Source organism: Thermothelomyces heterothallicus (genome assembly GCF_042370625.1).
Source record: "Thermothelomyces heterothallicus CBS 202.75 unplaced genomic scaffold P884_scaffold_5, whole genome shotgun sequence".
Taxonomy (NCBI): domain Eukaryota; kingdom Fungi; phylum Ascomycota; class Sordariomycetes; order Sordariales; family Chaetomiaceae; genus Thermothelomyces; species Thermothelomyces heterothallicus.
The window spans coordinates 635,259-653,912 of record NW_027192566.1 but is presented as its reverse complement, the minus strand read 5'-3'; the positions used below and the strand labels follow the sequence as shown (position 1 = coordinate 653,912).

Genomic DNA, 18,654 nt, shown 5'->3' with positions numbered 1-18,654 from the left:
ATCTACATACATAGTAGTAATCCGTACACTAATGTACCTTATGTATCGTAGCTTGGTATCAAGGCTTATCTGGTTCTGGATCGATTCGATCAAGCTTGGCGTTTCGCAACTGACACATGTTTTGCACAACTCGTGATTTTCCGCTCATCAATATGTCCCCGTGACGCCCAACCCAAGAACCCCGATTCAGAAACCAGAGCAATCTCTTACCTAAACATGCATCCCGTGGTCATTGCTCGGCGGCAGGGTTCGCAACCACGGTGGTCAAGCACGGCGAGCGCAGGCGGTGGAGGGGCCGGAGGCGATGCCTGAACGATGCCTGGTCGGTGGCTGCTGTGGGCCGGGATTTGCCGGTGGTATCCGCCAAAACTTAGACGCCTGCCGTTAACTGCAATCGCACTTATAACTTAACGGCAGTCGGCTCCGAGATGATGTGGTACCGCCCCCTGACAAACACCGAGACTCTCCCCACGTGAGTGATTTTGACGGCACAGCAAGACAAATCCAAGGATGGGAGGGTTTGGAAATGGACCGAGCCACTGGCTTGCAAGCGATGCAGTGTGGACCTCCTGGCGAGGCGGCATCGACGGGCTTACGTTTTAACCCCTTGGAGGGGGGCGGAAGAAGTGATATATAAAAAAGGTCGAGGCCTGCCTTTATTTATTATTCGTGATGGTGGAAGCTCTCATTCTTCTCTGCGATAAAAAAAAATCACTGACGACCCCCTCGACAATCGATCTTGGCATTTCCGTGCTGCAACCCCGATCCCGATCTTGTGCACTCTGCCGACATCACGCTGATCCGCCGGTCTTTCTCCGTGGCCGACAAACACGGTACCGTTGCACTCCAATTCTGTCTTCCTGGTGTTCCAGCATCAGTTGTCCTGCGAGGCGAACAAAAGGTGTGTGTTTCGAGGTCTCGTCTCATCTATCTGAATCAGTTGTGCCCCTCGGCAGCCCCACCAAACTACGGAGTACACTACGGAGTGCTGTCAAATGGGCTTGGCGTGTTCGAAAACGAATCGAGTGCTTGGCAGAAACTAGATCACGGGCGGAAGATCTGCCAGGATCCCTTGTTTGACATGTGCCATGTGCCGGGGGGGTCCATTGAGAGAGCCTGGCCGGCGATAAGCCGTTTTATCTCTTCATTTTTGACACAAGTTCTTTGTGGAGGGGGGGGGGTGGAAGAGGGGAGGCCTGCTATATATTAGGTTTTTTTTTCTTTTTTTTTCTTTTTTTTTCAGTGTTCTGAAGCTCTGACTGACGAGCGACAGATCTCGCTGACGAGCGACAGATCTCGCGGTTCGAAACTCCCGCGCAAAGAGAACGAATCGAAAGATCAGTTGATTCCACATTTCCAGGTTGCTAATATCGCCACCCGTATATTACCATGTCTCCCTCCCGTGTCAGCGGCGATTTCAACGACGGCGCATCGGCGACGCAGCAATCCTGCACCACCACCAAGCAGCCCGCCCCACGCTACTTCGGCAGGCTGGACAACACGTCCATGATCGAATCCAAGTTCCTGTCGCAGCCCCAGGACCTGGGGATCGTCGCGGTCGGTTTCTCGGGCGGGCAGCCCAAGCCGGGAGTCGACGCGGCGCCCGCTGCGCTGATCGAGTCGGGCCTGCTGACACAGCTGCGCGACGACCTCGGCTACAGGCTGCACGGCCATGACGCCGTGCATTCGTTCTCCGACGTCGTGCCGGCGCAGGACCCGCCCCACCGCGGCATGAAGAACCCCCGCGCCGTGTCGGCTGTCACGAGGCGCATCGCCGAACAGGTCTACGGGCACGCGAAGGAAGGAAGACTGGTGTTGACCCTGGGCGGGGACCACAGCATCGCCATCGGCACCATCGCGGGGACCGCCAAGGCCACCAGGGAGAGGATCGGGAGGGACATTGCGGTCATTTGGGTCGATGCGCACGCCGACATCAACACCCCGGAGACGAGCGGCAGCGGCAACGTGCACGGCATGCCCGTCAGCTTCCTGACCGGCCTCGCGCGCGATGATAAGGAGGAGTTCTTTGGCTGGTTGACGGACGAGCACCGGGTGAGCGTCAAGAAGCTGGTGTACATTGGGTTGCGGGATGTGGACGCCGGGGAGAAGCGTATCCTGCGGGAGAACGGCATCAAGGCGTTCAGCATGTTTGACATCGACAAGTAAGCCAATTTTTTTTTTTTGTTTTTCCCCGGCGCGCTTTGGGAAAAACGGGGCGACTCAAGGCTGACACTTGCAAATCTAGGCACGGCATCGGTCGCGTCATGGAGATGGCGCTCGCGCACATCGGCAACGACACTCCGATCCACCTCTCGTTCGATGTCGACGCCCTCGACCCCATGTGGGCGCCGTCGACCGGCACGCCGGTGCGTGGGGGTCTAACCCTGCGCGAGGGCGACTTCATCTGCGAGTCGGTGCACCAGACCGGCAGCCTGGTGGCGGTGGACCTCGTCGAGGTCAACCCCCGCCTGGCGGCAGATACCGACCTGGGCGCCCACGAGACCGTCCGAGCCGGCTGCTCCCTCGTCCGCTGCGCTCTCGGCGAGAGCCTGCTGTGAGGCGGGGAACGGGGTGTGATGACGAAGACGTAGCGGATTGCGGCGCAGGGTTTTGGTTGGTCTGCGGTTAGATCTCAATTGTCGGGCACAGATCTTCTTGTGGCGCTCAGGGGCGGTTCAATCGCAAACTGACAGAGCTTTCTTTCCTTGGCACCACCTTTCGGGGCTGTTTTCACGGCTCGGTAGTCATTTATATGTACATACAGACATATTCCTTCATCTCTATATATCTCTATGACCGTAGACAGGCATCCGGTTAGACACAGAATTTAAAGACGTAGGAAATGACGCATCCTGATCTCCTTACGTGATATACTTCGGTTAGGCTGTTGCCGCGCCTTGTGCAGGGGGGTGTTGTTGGTTGGTTCTCCGGTTCCATGTGGGCCTCGCGCCGCGGCATTCCGATCTTGGGAGCCCAACTTCAACGGCAGCAACCAACAAGGCTGCAAGGGCTAAGGTTTGGCTGCAACCCACTCACGCCGCTCCAACCAGCGGCGTTTTTGGACGCAGGAACCAAGCGCCTGACAGCTCCCTCGGATGAGTTGTCAAACGGTTGGCGACTATGTACGGCTGTGTTACACTTCCATCCCTCTGCCTTCGCCGGCTTGTTCCTGCCCGATCGATCGGTGATTTGTAGCTGTAGATTTAAACGATATGCAAGCAGTATTTTTTTCCTCTCTTAGTGTAAGCATCGGAGTCATCGATCAATCACTCTAAAAACTCTCTCGTCATTCTCCCCGCCTGCGTTCCTTCCCCCTCCCCCGGGTCCCGCCAACTCAATCCCTGCCCCCCAGTCCAGTCAGGCACCGACAAACAAACGGGCGCCAAGCCATCTTAGCTCCCGCACTCGACGAGACCGACGTGCGCGGCGAGGGAATCCTCGGAGGAACCAACTTCTCCCCTTCCTGTCGCATTTGCCGCATTGGATCGCATTATGTCAATTGTCTTCGTCTTGCCCTCACCGTGACGGGTTTTATCTCATCAACCTCAGCCTCCCCGACCGATTCTTTAGACCCGGCCTCTCTTCCCAGCCACCTCATATCGAAAGTCCCGCTCCACCCAATTGTGGGGATCCCGTCAACACCAAACCGAAACCCGATTTGCTTGATTGCTTGATGCTTGGATCATCGGCAGCCTCTCCCATCCCCACGCACGCACCAAACGTGGCACTCTCTCCGTTTGCGAGCGCCCGAGGCGTCCGCCTCGTCGCAAAGCTTTGAACGCAGGGGAGCAGCCCCGTGCCGTTCGAAAATCGTTCTTTTTTTCAGGCCAGGCTTGGACTTGGGTCCCTGAGCTCTTGCGACTCCCCCACTAGAAACAGAAGGGCATTGTACTGCGGTGCGGTCCGACGCAGGCAAGTTGGACGCTTGTGCAGTGACTCTATCTTGCAGGGATCGCAGAGAGCACCGCAGCACTGCGGAAGCCATCACGCTGCGTCGCTTCCACTCCCAGAAGCTCCCTTGAAATCCATACAAGGAAGCGCTTTGGCCGACTTTGGGTCCTCCCCGCTGGCCATCGTCGCCGAACAAGCCCCTCCTGGTGCATGACCCGGCGCCGGCGCCGACGCCGAACCCGATCTTCGACCACGGGCCCAGAGTTTGCCGGAACACCGATTCTGAACCGCACACACCCTCGATTCACCCGGTACCTACCGAATCGTCTCTGAGACACAACTTGCCGCGATGGCGTCTACCGTCACAAGCGGCTCGCTCGTTTACGAGCGCCGCGTCGTCGAGCGCATCCACAAATACCACTGGCCGGCTGTACAGCTCAATATCTGGATGCTCATTATGCTGACTGCCTCCTGCCTCATCATTGGCGTGTTTGCGACCTTTATCGAGATCCAGCAGGCTCTCCTGCTGCCAATACCATGGTGCGCTCCCCGCCGATGCTCTTCTCTAACCCCCCCCCCCTTTTTTTTTCTCCGCTTCGCCCCCCCTTAGGCTCCCCCAACGGCAGCTGCTAACTCGGCACGTCTCGTGCTCCCCGGCCCACCCCGCAGGTATTTCCCCTACTACATCACGGTTGGCTCCCTGGGTGTCGCCTTCATCCTGCTCCTCCTCTGGCTCATCTTTCGGCGCCGCCTGCTGCCCTCCATCGTCATGATTGGCGGCTTCATCCTGTTCGTGATGTGGCTGGTCGGCCTGATTGTCATCTCGATCCAGCTATGGGGCCCTACCAACTCGGTCAGCTCCAGCTGCAACCTGTTCGTGTTCGGCGCCGACCCGCGGCCCAAGGGAGAGACGCTGCAGACGCTCGCGTGGCTGGAGCAGAGGGGCATCTGCCAGAGCTGGCAGGCTGTGTTTGCTTTTGGGCTGGTTGGCGCGATCTTCTTGCTCTGGATCATGGTTATGGCTTATCAGGTTTTTGCGGACGATTCGTGACGAGGCAAAGATTGATGTCATTGATGCCTTCCTTACGGCCTCGAGGCTCGCGTCCTCGTCGAAGTACGGACACGGGCCGTGCGGAGATCCTATGCCCGATATCTTTTTTTATCTCTTTTTGGATCACGCCTTTTTTTTTTTTTTTTTGCCTTTGGAGTTATTCTGATGCATCGATAGACGGAGTTGGGCTCACGGGGTCACGGACTGCGGATGATTTGTGATATTGTGGTCAATTTGGGGTCAGGAGTTTATAGCGGCGGGGCATGATGTATATTACAGTGAAACTGAAGCAGAATAATGATCAAGATGTCATGACTAATGCAGCTAGGGGTTTTCTCAAGGCAGCACTTCCCTATACAAGACAGCAACCGAGAAAAAGGAGTCGCCAGCTCGAACATGGGACGAAACAAAAGGGGGAATCTACGCTAGATCATACAGCCGTTCCATACGATAGGAGAAACCGCCATTCGAAGCCCGAGGATGCCACTCAGTATTACTCCACTCCTACAGCAGTCCATCAGTTATCTACAGGAAACACAAGCGGGCAAGAAAGGAGGAGGGCAAGAGCTACAACCTACCGGCCTGTCAGATGTGCTGTGGCAGTTGCCGTCTTCTCGGTTGGTGCTCGGTCTGCTCCTCCGCGACATACCCGGCTTCGCAGCGAACATCATGGCCAATCTGTGGCCCACGACGGGGCCTAGACCTTGTGTTGGATAGTCACAAAGATACCATGAGGCAGGTTCGATTCATCGGCAACAGCAAAACCACCGTCAAACGACAGTGGTCACCACTACTCGGTTTCATGTAGCCCCGAGAAGGAGTTTGAACGTTGTAAAGACATAGGCTGGCCTTGGAAGCTGTTTCAAAACATGCTCAAGGTCATGTCCCTGGCTTAAACGCCAACGTGAGCCTACGGCCGATAGCAACGCCCATCTGTCTGCAGCTTTGAAGCGGGCTGCCCGAAATCAACATAGCCGCGTGGCGTAATCTTGACTTGATACAGTTCGTCCAGATAACTCGACCAGCATTCAGCGACTTTCCCCTATCGAGGAGACCCGCAGGGCCATGGTCGGCTGTGACCTATCTGCGAATTCTGGCGACGCTATCGGGACAGCAACCGTTCATTGCTTGGTCTGACCTCTCCGGCCCTCCAACCGTCAGGGCTTGGCATTGAGCCGGCGTGGCGCAGCACCGGCCGCATGTCATAGAGGTTGTTCGGGCCCCGGAGATGCCGCCTGAGATTGTGATGCGGGAAGAGGCCGGAGCAATTACTGGGGGCGGGCCGGAGCCGGGAGGCCTACTCGGGCTGTAGTGTTCCTTGACTCAGCCAATGGGCAGGCGGCCGTCTCCGAGGCCAAGACGGACCATCCAGCGGTTCACCAACAGCAGGCGGGAGTGTTTTGCTGCACCCGCTGCTGGCGCGTGAGTGGGGAGAATCCGATAGTTATAGGCGCCTTCTTCTGGATGAACCAATGCTCTTTAATATACCCCTCTCCCCCCTTCCCCTTCCGCACGCTTTGGAACCAGGGTTGGTGCTCGATTCGCAGGCCATACCCCTGAACTATTCCCCGACTTGGACTGTGAACCTGGTGGAGGGGACATATTTTTTGTTTATCCCCGTTTTCTTTGTGGGCGCTGTTGTGTTGGCAACGCTGGGAAGCCGAACATTGTTGTGCCCTTAAGTACGGTCGACCAAACGGAGCAACTCGGCGTGTGATGGCTTCATGGCAGAAGCGGGTGCTCGATGAAGTGTTCTTCGGCCTGGTATCCTGTATATTCCTCTAGGACAGGCTCGTGAACATTACATGCGAATAGGACTGCCCTGATATGCTGTAGCTAGGTCCGAAGGGTGAGAAGAATGCCTCCGATAGCACGGCCAGTTGTTCCGACAGCAGAGAGTACTCCCTCGAGGACTTGTTCAAGCTTGCGTGGGGAATGCCCCAGGCTCGAGGCGGCCTCTATGACACGAAAAGACCGGGGGAAACATGAATGAGAGACAACTGAGAGAAAGAGAGGCGAAAAAAATCGATTCTCCGTGGCATGCTCTCATTTTAATTACAATGACTTTAGACCGGTAGAAGGAGGGCGTTTTGGCGCAAGCAACAAATCTGAGAACCGCGCTAAGAAGGTGGAGTCCCAGGTCCCGCAGTTGCCTTTCTTACGCCATACGACAGTATAGTACTAGGGGCATTGGTTATGACACTGTTAAACAAACCAGGCATTCATTCGCATTAGCCCCGGGCATTGCACCTGAGATATGTTGCGAAGCTGAGAGCGTGTACGTAGCCTGTGTATCAACGAGAGTGATAGCGAAGACCCAATCATACCTATGTACATACCTGCTAGGTATCTGGCACCTGGACGTGTTAATGGGAAAGATAGTGCTAGGTGAAAGACCTAACTGCCTATGTAGTCTCCTTTGCTCCTGGCGTCAACGAGGCCGTTGGAAACGTTGAGAACTCCGGAAGCATAAGATGTTTCGCTCATTTGGGGCTTGACTGCGACTTTGGAATTCTATTATTGGATCACCGAGTGTTTGCATCTTACCACTGAGTTCCATTGATGGGGACCAAAGTGCCTAGGAAATGGTTTCGGTGCTCTCCCCGACTTCTGCATGGACCGGTTTGCGAGTTCCTTCGTTCGTCCCTCGTCCCATCCCTCCTGCAACTCCATTGACCTGGCAGTCAAGACATGCCGCTCTTCCTATGTGCGCTGTGTACCTCAGGTACGCAGCGAACAGATATGATGTAATGATGTAATCTACGGAGTAGAATTGTTTGGAGTGATTATGCCTCGCCCAGTCAACAAAACAGCCCACAGGCCTCCCTCCCCCCCCCCCCCCCCCAAAAAAAAAATACTTGACCTTTCCGAGCCTTGTTGCTCACCATTGCTCCTTCGGTGCCCCGTATATGATGTGGCCTTACTCAGTAACGTCATCCACCACTTCCGTACAGGTGCGCACACCACTAGTACGCTGCTTGTAGCAAGTCGAATGTTTGCTGTGGTCGGTGTAAGGCTCCACTGAGCAACCCGATTGGCGCGTGGGAAGCGGGAGCTGCTTGGTACAGTGGGGTTGAGCACAGACTCCAAAACTCAAATGGGTCTGGACCCTGGATCGTACACCGACGCGGCAACTCCAGGATCAAGGTGCGACCTAAACTTCAACAACAACGCCCGAGGCCCCAGACCGCATGCCAGGTTTCCAACCAGTCGGAGTAGCTACACACCATGCCTTCGGGATAGTGGCATTGCATGCGCGGTTCGATCGAATGGCCGTGAGCCCCTGACAAAGCTACGCCCTACAACAACAACAAAACAACAACACAACAACAACAACAACAACAACAACCAATTGAATTACGTGCGCATGACCTCGCCCGCCGCAGCACTGTTACGGTCTTGCGTGCTCCGAATCCCAGGCGCCTTCCCGCTTTCCTTCCCGCCCCTCCAAACACGCCGACATGGACGACCAAACCGACGAGCATCAGTCCGTCTCCCAGCCATCCACGGCACAAAGAGCCGAGTCGGAAGACGAGCCCGCATCTCCGTCGAAACAGCTCCCTGACCAACCGCGCCGTGGTACCGACGTCAGCGTGCTCAAGCCCGAAAACATCCCCCCGCTTCACCCCCCGGCCCTTGCTGTTCCTGAGAGCAGCTATCTCGAGAGCCCTAGCATGGACCTGAAACACTCCGATACCCAAGCGGAAATCATCGTCCGCCAGCACTTGCAAGATATCGAGTCGAGCTTCAACGCCCCGCTCTCGCCCCTTCCAACCTCCAACAACGGCCTCGATGACACGTTTGTTTTCGACTCGCCCTCCAAAAAACCGGCCCCTGGACGCTCCCCGCCCAACGCAGACGAGTCTTTCGACCGGTCACAGGTGCTACCAAGCCTGAGCCGCACCGAATCGAGAGCGTCATATGGCCGTGACGACTCCCGTCTGCAACCGTCTGTCGCCGCCGAAGACGAGCCCAGGGGTGATTTCGGTAACGGAACGGCGTCGCTCGAGGCATTTTCCTCATCGCCAACCGCCGCAGCTACGGCAATGTCGGTTTCTCGCGCTGTCTCCCAGGCAGCGTCGGTCCGGAGCGAAGCCGGCCACGAGCGCGATGAGTCCGCCGTCGCAGAGGAGCATGAGCAATATCGGACGTTTGACGACTCGATGCTCCACCCCACCTCGGATGCCCCCCGCTCCCAGGCGAGCCATGAAGAAAGCCAAGAAGGGCCTTCGGCCGAGGCAGAGCACGCCGACGCAGGGCATACCCCAGGACAGGCACTCAAAACCGGGAGACGTCCCAAGTACCTAAGGAGTCGGATGGGCAGCCAACGATCCTCGGTATCTTCGCTTCTTACAGATCCAGATAGCGACGTGACTGTTGAAGCGGGTGCCGACTACGCCCTCCAGTCGGGCGGGGCTGTGCCATCCTCGGGTTTGTCAAGGAGCTTCAACAATTCCCTGTCCAGGTCCATTAGTATGGGAAGCATGGCTAGTGGTATTGAGGACCTGCACGACTCCTCGGGTCCCGCCTTTGGTCAGCTGGAGACGCTCGAAGAGGTTGACGACAACGCGTCTCCCCAGCCTGCTGCGGCCCGGCGCGAAGCAAACCGGGACCAGCTACACACGCCAAAGCCGGCCAAGACCGCGGCACTTGACGCCCCGACCGACACGGTTATCGCGCGTCATGTTAGGGACGTGCAGGTTCCAGAGTCGCTGGCCAAGGAGTACAAGAACCGAGGAGGTTTGGTAACCCCGGCGCGCCCGGGGACGTCCGATGCGGGCGGTTTTGGAACGTCCACGGCAAGCCGGCACGGCAGGAGTCTGACATTGAAGGAGCAGAGCAGCACGATTGAGCGTCTAAGCAAGGAGAATTTTGACCTCAAACTCAAGGTCATGTTCCTGAGCGACCGGCTGGACAAGCTCTCCGAAGAAGGTATTAAGGAGATGATCTCGGAGAACGTGGAGCTCAAGACGGGCCTGGCCGTGCTCCAGCGCGACAACAAGATGCTCCGACGGCGCGTCAAGGAACTGGAGAAACAGCTCAAAGACGAGGAGGAGCGGCCGGGGACGGCTAAGAGCGCCCAGTCCGACGACGATCAGAGCGCTGCTTACGATCAGGAGGCTCGGGAACGCGAGGAGGAGATAATCTACCTCAGGGAGCAGCTGGAGGAGTACGTGACGGAAATCGAACGGCTCAGGAACGAGAACCTGAACAAAGAGGCTGAAAAGCGCCGCATGGCCGAGGTGGTGCGGGCGCTAGGAGAGAAGACGGGAGAGCGGCTTGGTGAGCACCTTGACCGCCAGGAGGAGGCGGACGTCTGGAAGGACTTGCTCGAACAGGAGACCGCCAGGAGGGAGCAAAGCGACGAAGACAACCGCCGCCTGCGTGACGAGATCTTTCGACTCAAGCAGGAGCTCGCCGCCCAGTCGTCTATCGGCCCGATGCATCACACGACAAACATCTACAACATCACCAAGAAGTCTCGCGAACGGGCCCTGTCTGCCACCAGGTCAGGGGCGTCCGCTTCGGGGGACCCGGACGCTAACGGGGTCATGAGCGTTGCCAGCACGCTTGTCGAGGAGCTCCGGCGGGAGACCGAACAGCTTCGCCACGAGAACGCCGAGCTTCGTCGCGAGGTCGGAGCCCAGACATCGATGCTCACGTCGAGGAATCGCGAGAAGGAGCGGTTATACCAGGAAATTGAGGATCTCAAGATGGCGCAGCGACGTGGCGCTCCTGCCCCGTCCACCATTGACAGTCTTCTGGAACGGTCCGCCTCCCGTGCCGGAGTGCACGAGCGGTCGCAGTCCAGGGCCAGCGGCACCACACGGGTCACGGGTAGCGCGGTTGATGAGGCCGAGATCGAGGAGCTCGAGAACCGGATGTCGGAGCTGCGAGACAAGAACAATAGCCTAAAGTTGCAAAATCAAGACCTGCAGAGGGAACTGGATGCTTGTATGGAGGACTTTGAGGCGGCCGTCGAGGCTAAGAAACAGGCCGAGGAGCTGGTCGCGGCATTGCAAGAAGACCTCGAGTCGGCCATGAACGATTTGATGGAGTTGCAAGCCGAGCGAGACGAGGCGCTACAGGAGCATTCCAACCTCGAGAACGAATTCGAGGCCCTGAGGAAGGAAGCACAAGAGGAGATCGATGCGCTGGAGGGCGAGGCCGACCAACGGACTGCCGAGATTGAGCGGCTGCAGCTCGACCTCAACGACCGAACCGAAAGCTTCGACGCCCTGCAAGCCGAGATGCGCAAGATGAGCGAGGCGCTGGTGAGACTCGAGGACGAGCAGGAGGCCAAGCTTCGCAGGATACGAGAGCTCGAGCAGGAACTCGGCGATGCCAACAAGGAACTCGAGGAGCTCGAGGCGAAGCTTGTGGAGGCCAACGACAAGGCCAACCGGCTCTCGGTGCAGCAAGAGTCCAGCCAGAGCGAGATTGCCTTCCTGCGCGAGGAACAGGAGAGCGACAAGATCCGCATCGGCGACCTCGAGGCTGCGCTCGCTAATGCCGAGCAATCTCTGCGGGACGAGAAGGAGCGCGCCCGGGAGCTCGAGCAGAGACTGACGAATGAGCGGCGCCAGCGCGAGATCGTGGCGAACCGCGAAAAGGAGGAGGTTCAGCAGTTTGTCAACGAGCTGAACAAGGAGGCGTCGGCAGCCAAGGACGAAGCGAGGAGGTTGCGGAAGAGCCTGACGAGTAGGGAGGTTGAAGCAACCGAGTGGAAGGAGAGGTTGCTTGAGCTGGAGAACAACCTGCGCGAGGCATTGGGCGACTTGAACGGGACAAGGTCGAGTCTGCTCAAGGTAGGTACTCTATGCCCGCCGCCGTCGAACTTAACCCACCAAGGCTAACCTTCCATGTGTTTCAGTCCATTGCCAAACTCCAGCGCGATCTCGAGAACACGGTCCGCGATCTCGACACCACCAAGTCGTCGCTCGCAGAGAAGGACCGCATCATCAAGCAGCGCGACGCCCTGCTCGAGTCGCACGCCCTCGAGTTGCGCAAGCTGGGCGAGTTGTTGGATAAGGAACGGCAAGCCCACCGCAATGTCAAGCATCAGTTCGAAACCTTCCAGAAGACCCACCAACATGTCACCCGCACCGTCAGCTCCCAAGACCAGCGCATCATGGAACTCGAACAGGCCAAGGCGCAGGACAAGAAACGGCTGTCGCAGCTCGAAAACACCTTTAAAGACCAGCTCACCGAGCGCAACAACCTGCTTCTCCTCTTGTGGACCCGCCTGTCCGCTCTCTGCGGCACCGACTGGGCCCATGACAACAGCCTGATCAATGGGCGCGCCCTGCCCAGCCTCGAGGCGGTGGCCACCATGCTTCCCGGGTTCAGCAAGAACCTCCTCGCCGCCGTCAAGATGATAGAGACCATCATCGGCAGCTTCCAGAGCAGGGTGAAGTCCGTAGAGAAGGAGCTCTGGAAGGAATACCAAACCCTCGAAAACCATCTCGAGCAGCGCACCAAGAAACTCGACCGCCTCGAGGCCATCGTGAGAAACGGCATCGTCACGGGCCAGATCAATCCTCACTCGCACACTCTCAGCGAGACCCAGGCTCGCCTCGCCCGTCTCGAGGACGCCTACCGCCAGCTCAAGGTCGAGAACCACACCCTCCGCGCGGCAGCCGAGGCCCGACGCGCCGCGTATGCCGCAGCATCGGCGGAACGCGACGGTGGCCTCGACTCCGCCGGGGGCAGCCCGTCGCCTTCGGTCCCGACGGGACCCAAAGCCAAGGCCAGCGCGAGCAAGATCCCCAAATCGGGTAGCAGGATCAGTCTGACTCGGCCGGGAACGTCTGCGGCGCCGGTCGCGACGCCGTCGCGAAGCACCGGCCATCATGGTCAGCACTATTTCAGCCAGCATCATCACAGCAGGTCGAACCTGGTCATGTCGCCTGCCGGGGAGGACGTGGGCCTAGCGCGGTCGAGGGGCGGAAGTCCGGGCGCACCGAACACGCCGGGCGGGGGGGGTGAGGACGATGATACGCTCACGCTACCTACACCGACGCAGGCGTCGCATTCGCAAAGTCATGGCCACGGCCAGGAGAGAAGCGGCAACAGTGCCGGGGGGAATAATCACTCCTCAAGCACATCCACCGCTGGCACTCAAACTGCTTCGACAGCATCGGCAAATACTAGTTCCTCTCCGGGCCAGGGCCCGGGCGCGGTCGTTAGTGCGCCCGGGGGATCGTCGGGAGGCGCGAGTCTGGAGCCGAAGTTTATGTTGCGGCTGCGGGATCTCGAGAATAAACTCAAGGCGGAACGCGAGGGTAGGATATTGGATCGGGAAGAGGCCAGGAAGCGGATCAATGCGACCGAGCACGAGCTGGCGATGCTGAGGGAGAATCTGGAGAGGGAGAAACGACGGGCAGCGGGGAGGTAGCCTCTTCTCTCGTCTCATCGATCCCATTCATTCACCCTACCGATTGTTGATCCTGGTTGGGGGAGGAATTTGGGATCGGAAGAAAGATGTGTGTCGTAGTCAGGGCGTATGGATGGATGGATGGATGGATGGATGGATGGATGGATGGATGGTGTGTGATCTCGTGTGTGATACCATATCGGGATTAAAATATGGCATTCCGGGGCGATGGAAAGAAAGTGTTTGTTGGTGTTGAGGCCAAGGCGTCGCGGCTGCGGTTAGTATACTTTCTCGGTTTTGCGCCAGGGCTCTGTTTATTCTCGGGCGTTACAAAGGGAAAAAAAAAAGGGGGGGGGGTTGGTTATACGGTTATTATACCATTAGGAGGAGGGTTGGAGATGGACAATAGCGCGGGTTCGCGTAATCAATGTTCTTGGTTCTCTTTGCCTTCGTTGGTGCCAATGCTGCCTTCCTCAGAGGAGTTAACGGCAAGGGATGCCTTGGGCTTTCAGGTCATTTCTTGTTTCTTGACGCTTGAATTCCCGTCTGCTTTCTTGGGGCTGTGTCGTCGAGCTTGAACATCCTATTTCTGCTTTGTATGTTTGCTTTCCTACGTATACATATACATACATACACAATTGAGATTGCTGATTCCAATGACATTGCAGCACAACCGTTTCTGCTTCGCCTGATCTTTAATGAGACCTATTTCAATTCATGGTACTCGTGTGTAGTGTTCTTGATGGCATCTATTTCGCCTTCGTTCGTCAAAGGTAACGAATGAGCTCATCCCTCACATCAAGTGCCGACTGGTTGTTATTAGGTATGCAGGCAGGCGGTCTCTTGACGTCTCACGTATGGCATTCTCCACCAGCGATGTCCATCACGTAGTGTATCGGGATTACGTCCTTACTCTCAGCAATCAACAACAAATCAAGAGCTCAGTTCCGGAATGCCTAGGCTTGGCTCGTCCTCGTGGGATATATAGCTTTCTTTCCGTTCGACTTCCACTTTCCCATCCAGTTGCCTTCTTGCTCGTACACGGTCTTTGGTGCCATTGACTACGTCTCCCACTCTTGCCGGACAAAAGAGGAGAACAGCAAGCCAAACCTGCATTTCCCACTTCCTTACGATATCCTGCAGAGAAGGTAAGATGGTTATGGTCGCGGTCTTGTATGTACAGTACAGTGTCGGTCGGTGCTCCGTGACCGACGCGACCGGAGTGGGTCCGGGCTGGTTGTGAGGCCGGTGCCGGACGGGCCGAGGTTACTGCAAAGAAGCGGGCCAACAGCACGCGCCGCCTTCCTTATTATTTCGGTCCTGTTCCTATCGGTCACGGCCGAAGGACAGACGGTGTAAAGATTCCGGGCATGTGGAGATGAAAAATAACCCAAGCATGCGGGTTGTAGGCGATGCCTGCTAGCCAGCCCACATTTCTAGGGTATCGATTTCACTGAACGGATTACTCCCGTACAGGAATGGTATTCCGGAACGCCTTTCCTATTTTTTTTTTCCATGTGTTATGCTGTGACAAGGAAGCGTGTCCAAATAAATACAAAAGACTAGCGTTTGAACTAACGAAGCAGTAGGCGGGGCACGCTCGATCGATGCAACCTGACACCACCCCGCATGCGATAGTTAATGTAAGTTATGAAGAAAGCCAACATCATTAGTATACATAGTAGATTGGCCGGGAGGCCACCAACAACACCTTTGATGTTCTGTGGCTCAATATGGCGACACGTGGATTTGGTGTGGTTTACGGAGTACTTGTAAATCAAGTTGCAGTGCAGGCAATTTGCTGTTGCAGGGGGGGCGACGGAATCCTCCGTCTGGTCGCTTTCTCGTAGTTAGTTAGTTGCCAAGCATTGCCAGAGCTGGCCTTTTCCCCCTTGGCTGCAGGAAATAGGGGCAGTTTGCTTTTTCCGTGCACGAACAAACCCCGGGGATTCGAGGGACGGCTTTCGCTGGCACTAGTTACTGCGTAACCATGGCAATGCAACCAAAGCAAACACCTGAAAGGACGCCAGGTCGCTCATTAATCAAAATGAGACGTTGGACATTGTAACTGCACAATTTGCGGTTCATTCGAGTCCTCGCTTGAGTTACGAAAAGTGGTGTACCAGTGTAACTAACTCGGCTGCTCCGTCCGCAAAAAAACAACGTGTTTCCAACAGGGTCGCGTCAGGGTCCCCCACTGAACATCAGTGGGCCGGCCTGGCGGATCCTCCTGCCCGCTAAATTGCGGTATCGGTTGCGGGCCAATCGCAGAATGCATTGGGGCAGCCGCACGGCAGTGTCAAGAGGGGACAACATGGACGCACACTCTTTACACGTTAACGCGCTGTGAAAGCCAGCACGGTCCGACAGTGCAGCACCTGGCTGTTGGCCTTCCAGGTTGTCTCACTGCCGCACCCGAGATTGGCTCCTTTCCCGCCCGCGCCCGCGCCCGCGCCCGCAGATGGAGGGCGTCGAGCGGGCTGCAGCGTGTGCCACAAGCCGCCTGTTGCTTTTCCCTGCCGCGGATCGCTCACAGTGCGCCGAGCCGACCATGACCGCACCCGACAGCACCACTGCCCGCCGCAGTGCAAGGCGCAACAAGCAACCCGATCTCAACATTGACACCTCGCCCTCCCCGCCGCCGCCGCCACCGCCACCGCGCGCCCCGGAGAGGGAGCGAAACAGCAATCGAACCCGAGGCGGCGGAGACAAGGAGAGAAGCAGAGATAGGGTCAACAACAACAACGGCAACGGCAACGGCAACAACCACTACCACAACCAAAACAACAACGGTAGAGGCGCAGACATCGACGCCCTCCCCCGGACGCCCACCAGCGATTCTCCAAGGGGGAGCCGAGCGCTGAGACTGCCTGACGGCCAAGGACGTGCCACGGCTGACATTGAGACATTTCTCGAGGGTCTTACCCCCGTCGACGTTCCGATTGACATGTCCAGCAAAGAAAACGAAAGCGAAAACGACGGCCCCGAACAGCACCGCCCCACCGCCCGCGACTCGCACGACCTCTCGCTCTCGCCCCGTCAGGTCACACGAGACTCGCTTGTCGCCAACATGTTGCTGTCGCTCGACCAGCTGTCATTGGGCCAGATGGCCACGTCGTACGGCCACTCGGGATCGGCATTCGACGAGCCCGCCGTGTACCCGGCCGCCTCCTTCAACGACGACGCGCGTGCCATGACCTTCAGCTCCGCTTACAACTCGAGGCCCGGCCGCGGCAATGGCCACGGATACTCGTACAGCTCCGACCTGGAAGGCGCCGACGATGCGAGCCGCATTTCGTCGCGCGGCCGCCGCAGCAACAGCAGCTCCGGCTACCAGCCCGGCCTGGGCCGCATCAACAGCATGCGAGAGCTGTCACAGCGCAGTCCGGGTCGCCACCACCACTCCCGCGGCGGCAAGGGCAGCAAGAGCAGCAGCCTGACCAGCGTCGATGCCGGGTACGCCCAGGTCCTCGGCAGCCAGCGCTGGGCCAGGGGCTTCGGCGGCCGCTCGTCCAGCTTCGACGGTGAGCCCCGTCCGTCCGCCGCCCCGTGGCAGCTCGAGTTCAGCACCTCTTTTCTCGACGACCCGTACGACGCCGCCCCGACCCCGACCGTGCCGGGCGGCCCCCGGAAGCTCAACACGGTCCCGTCAATGCCCGTCATGTCTCCCTCGGAGCCCAAGATGTCCGATCCGAAAGCATCCGCCAAAGGCGCCGCCGGCCCGGAACGCGGCCGCAGCACTCGCTCCTCGAGAAGCGCCACCGTCGGCCGTAAGCCCGAGCCCAAGTTCAACCCCGCGCGCGACGCTCCCCCGCTCCCCGTTCTCGATCTCGACTCCGCCCCCGCACCCCATGTCGGATATGAGAAGACCAAGGAGGCGTTCCCGCCGTCGGCCACCCAGCCGCAGAAGGAAAAGCAGGGCTTCTTTAGGAGGATGTTCGGGTCGTCCAAGACAGCCCTGTCGAGCGGCTCCTCGTCCCCGCAGGCGTCGGCATTCTCCTCCCACCAGCCCAAGCCATCTGCGCCGCCGTCCCGCGATTCGGCCCATCCGACCGCCCACACCCTCCAGAAGAAGACGTCTTCCTTCTTCCGGAGGCGGAAGCACTCGGTCACGGACACGGAGCCCCCCCCAGTGCCGGCAGTGCCGCAGACCAAGCTTCCCCTCGAGAGGGTTGAGGCCCTCTCGGTGAAACCGGAGCCGAGCCCCATGACGAGCTTGCGACGGGCTATGGACCCGTTCTTGCAAGGGAGCCCGGTTTCCTCCGTCGCGCTGGCGTCGCCTGACGCTCCGTTGCCGTCGGTTGAGCCTCGTGATGACCCTCCCCCTCCCAACGAGAAGAAGCCGGGCGGGCGGAGCGCTGCTGCCGAGGATGACGACGGCCGCGTGCCGAGAGGCTTCTCGCCAGACTACGAGCCGAGCCCAAGGGCCGTCATCCGCAAGGTTGACTCGGAGCCCCCGGCTTCTCGTCCCGTAGCTACGCCGAGCCGTCCGCCCGGGGAGGCGCCCGTCGACTCCCCGCCCAAGTCCTTCCTGCGGGACAACAGCGACAGCGAGGACAGCCCCGTACGCCAGCGCAAGCCGCCGCGTTCGTCGGAGCCCCGGGAGAAGAGCCTGAGGCCGGGCCCGCAGGCCGACGGGCGCACGAGGTCCCCCTCCCCGGTCGTGTCGAAATCCAAGAGCGTCCCCAACCTCAACAAGGAAGCTCGTCTGTCGGCGCGGCTCGAGCCGAAGCCGTCGCCCCCTATCCGGACAGACCGCCGAGACTCCGACACCCTCGGGCTCTCTCCCGGGGCTGGCGGCGAGACCGCGCACAAGCACAGGGTGCCCAGCCTGCGAGTTGACAGCGCGGAGCCGAGTCCGAAGGGCACGGGCACGGGCGAGTCCGTCGGCCAGTCTGCCAAGTCGATCGACGAGCCCGAGATCGTGGTCGGCGACCCGACCGAGGACGATCGTCAGAAGGCCAAGCAGATCTACGAAGGAAACGAGGACTTTATCCAGAAGGACAAGGCCGCCGCCTGGATGGGCGAAGAGGGCATCGTCCGCCAGCGGACGCTGCGCGCCTACATGGAACTCTACGACTTTGAAAACCGGAGCATCGTCGCCAGCCTGCGGCTGGTCTGCCAGCGGCTGCTCCTCCGGGCGGAGACGCAGCAGGTCGATCGTATCTTGGTGGCCTTCTCGAAGCGCTGGTGCGAGTGCAATCCCAACCACGGTTTCAAATCGATTGGTGAGTATACTCTCTTCTTCTTCTTCTTCTTCTTCTTCTTCTTCTTCTTCTTCTTCTTCTTCTTCTTCTTCTTCTTCTTCTTCTTCTTCTTCTTCTTCTTCTTCTTC

The 18,654-nt window shown here is 58.4% G+C and overlaps 4 protein-coding genes across 4 annotated transcripts in view; all 4 read left to right on the top strand.

Annotated features, from left to right (window-relative positions):
* Nucleotides 1-1,389: 1,389 nt before the first annotated feature.
* Nucleotides 1,390-2,558, top strand: P884DRAFT_267916 (uncharacterized protein; the record flags this gene model as incomplete). Its single annotated transcript, XM_069442152.1, has 2 exons — nt 1,390-2,162; nt 2,246-2,558. The coding sequence occupies 2 exons, from the start codon at nt 1,390-1,392 to the stop codon at nt 2,556-2,558; spliced, it is 1,086 nt and encodes a 361-aa protein (XP_069299681.1).
* Nucleotides 2,559-3,858: 1,300 nt separating this feature from the next.
* P884DRAFT_320405 (uncharacterized protein) lies at nt 3,859-4,942 on the top strand (the record flags this gene model as incomplete). Its single annotated transcript, XM_069445377.1, has 2 exons — nt 3,859-4,431; nt 4,561-4,942. Exons 1-2 carry the CDS (start codon nt 4,241-4,243, stop codon nt 4,940-4,942), a joined length of 573 nt encoding a protein of 190 aa, XP_069299680.1. The 5' UTR covers nt 3,859-4,240.
* Nucleotides 4,943-8,403: 3,461 nt separating this feature from the next.
* P884DRAFT_267914 (uncharacterized protein) lies at nt 8,404-13,340 on the top strand (the record flags this gene model as incomplete). The annotated part of the gene is made up of 2 exons (XM_069442151.1): nt 8,404-11,751; nt 11,817-13,340. The coding sequence occupies 2 exons, from the start codon at nt 8,404-8,406 to the stop codon at nt 13,338-13,340; spliced, it is 4,872 nt and encodes a 1,623-aa protein (XP_069299679.1).
* Nucleotides 13,341-15,780: 2,440 nt separating this feature from the next.
* P884DRAFT_194366 (uncharacterized protein) overlaps nt 15,781-18,654 on the top strand; it is a gene marked incomplete at both ends in the record, with an annotated part of 5,257 nt that continues 2,383 nt past the window's right edge. Inside the window, one exon of the mRNA XM_069437825.1 lies at nt 15,781-18,547. Coding sequence (XP_069299678.1) covers nt 15,781-18,547 — 2,767 coding nt within the window. The remainder of the gene's footprint in view (nt 18,548-18,654) is intronic.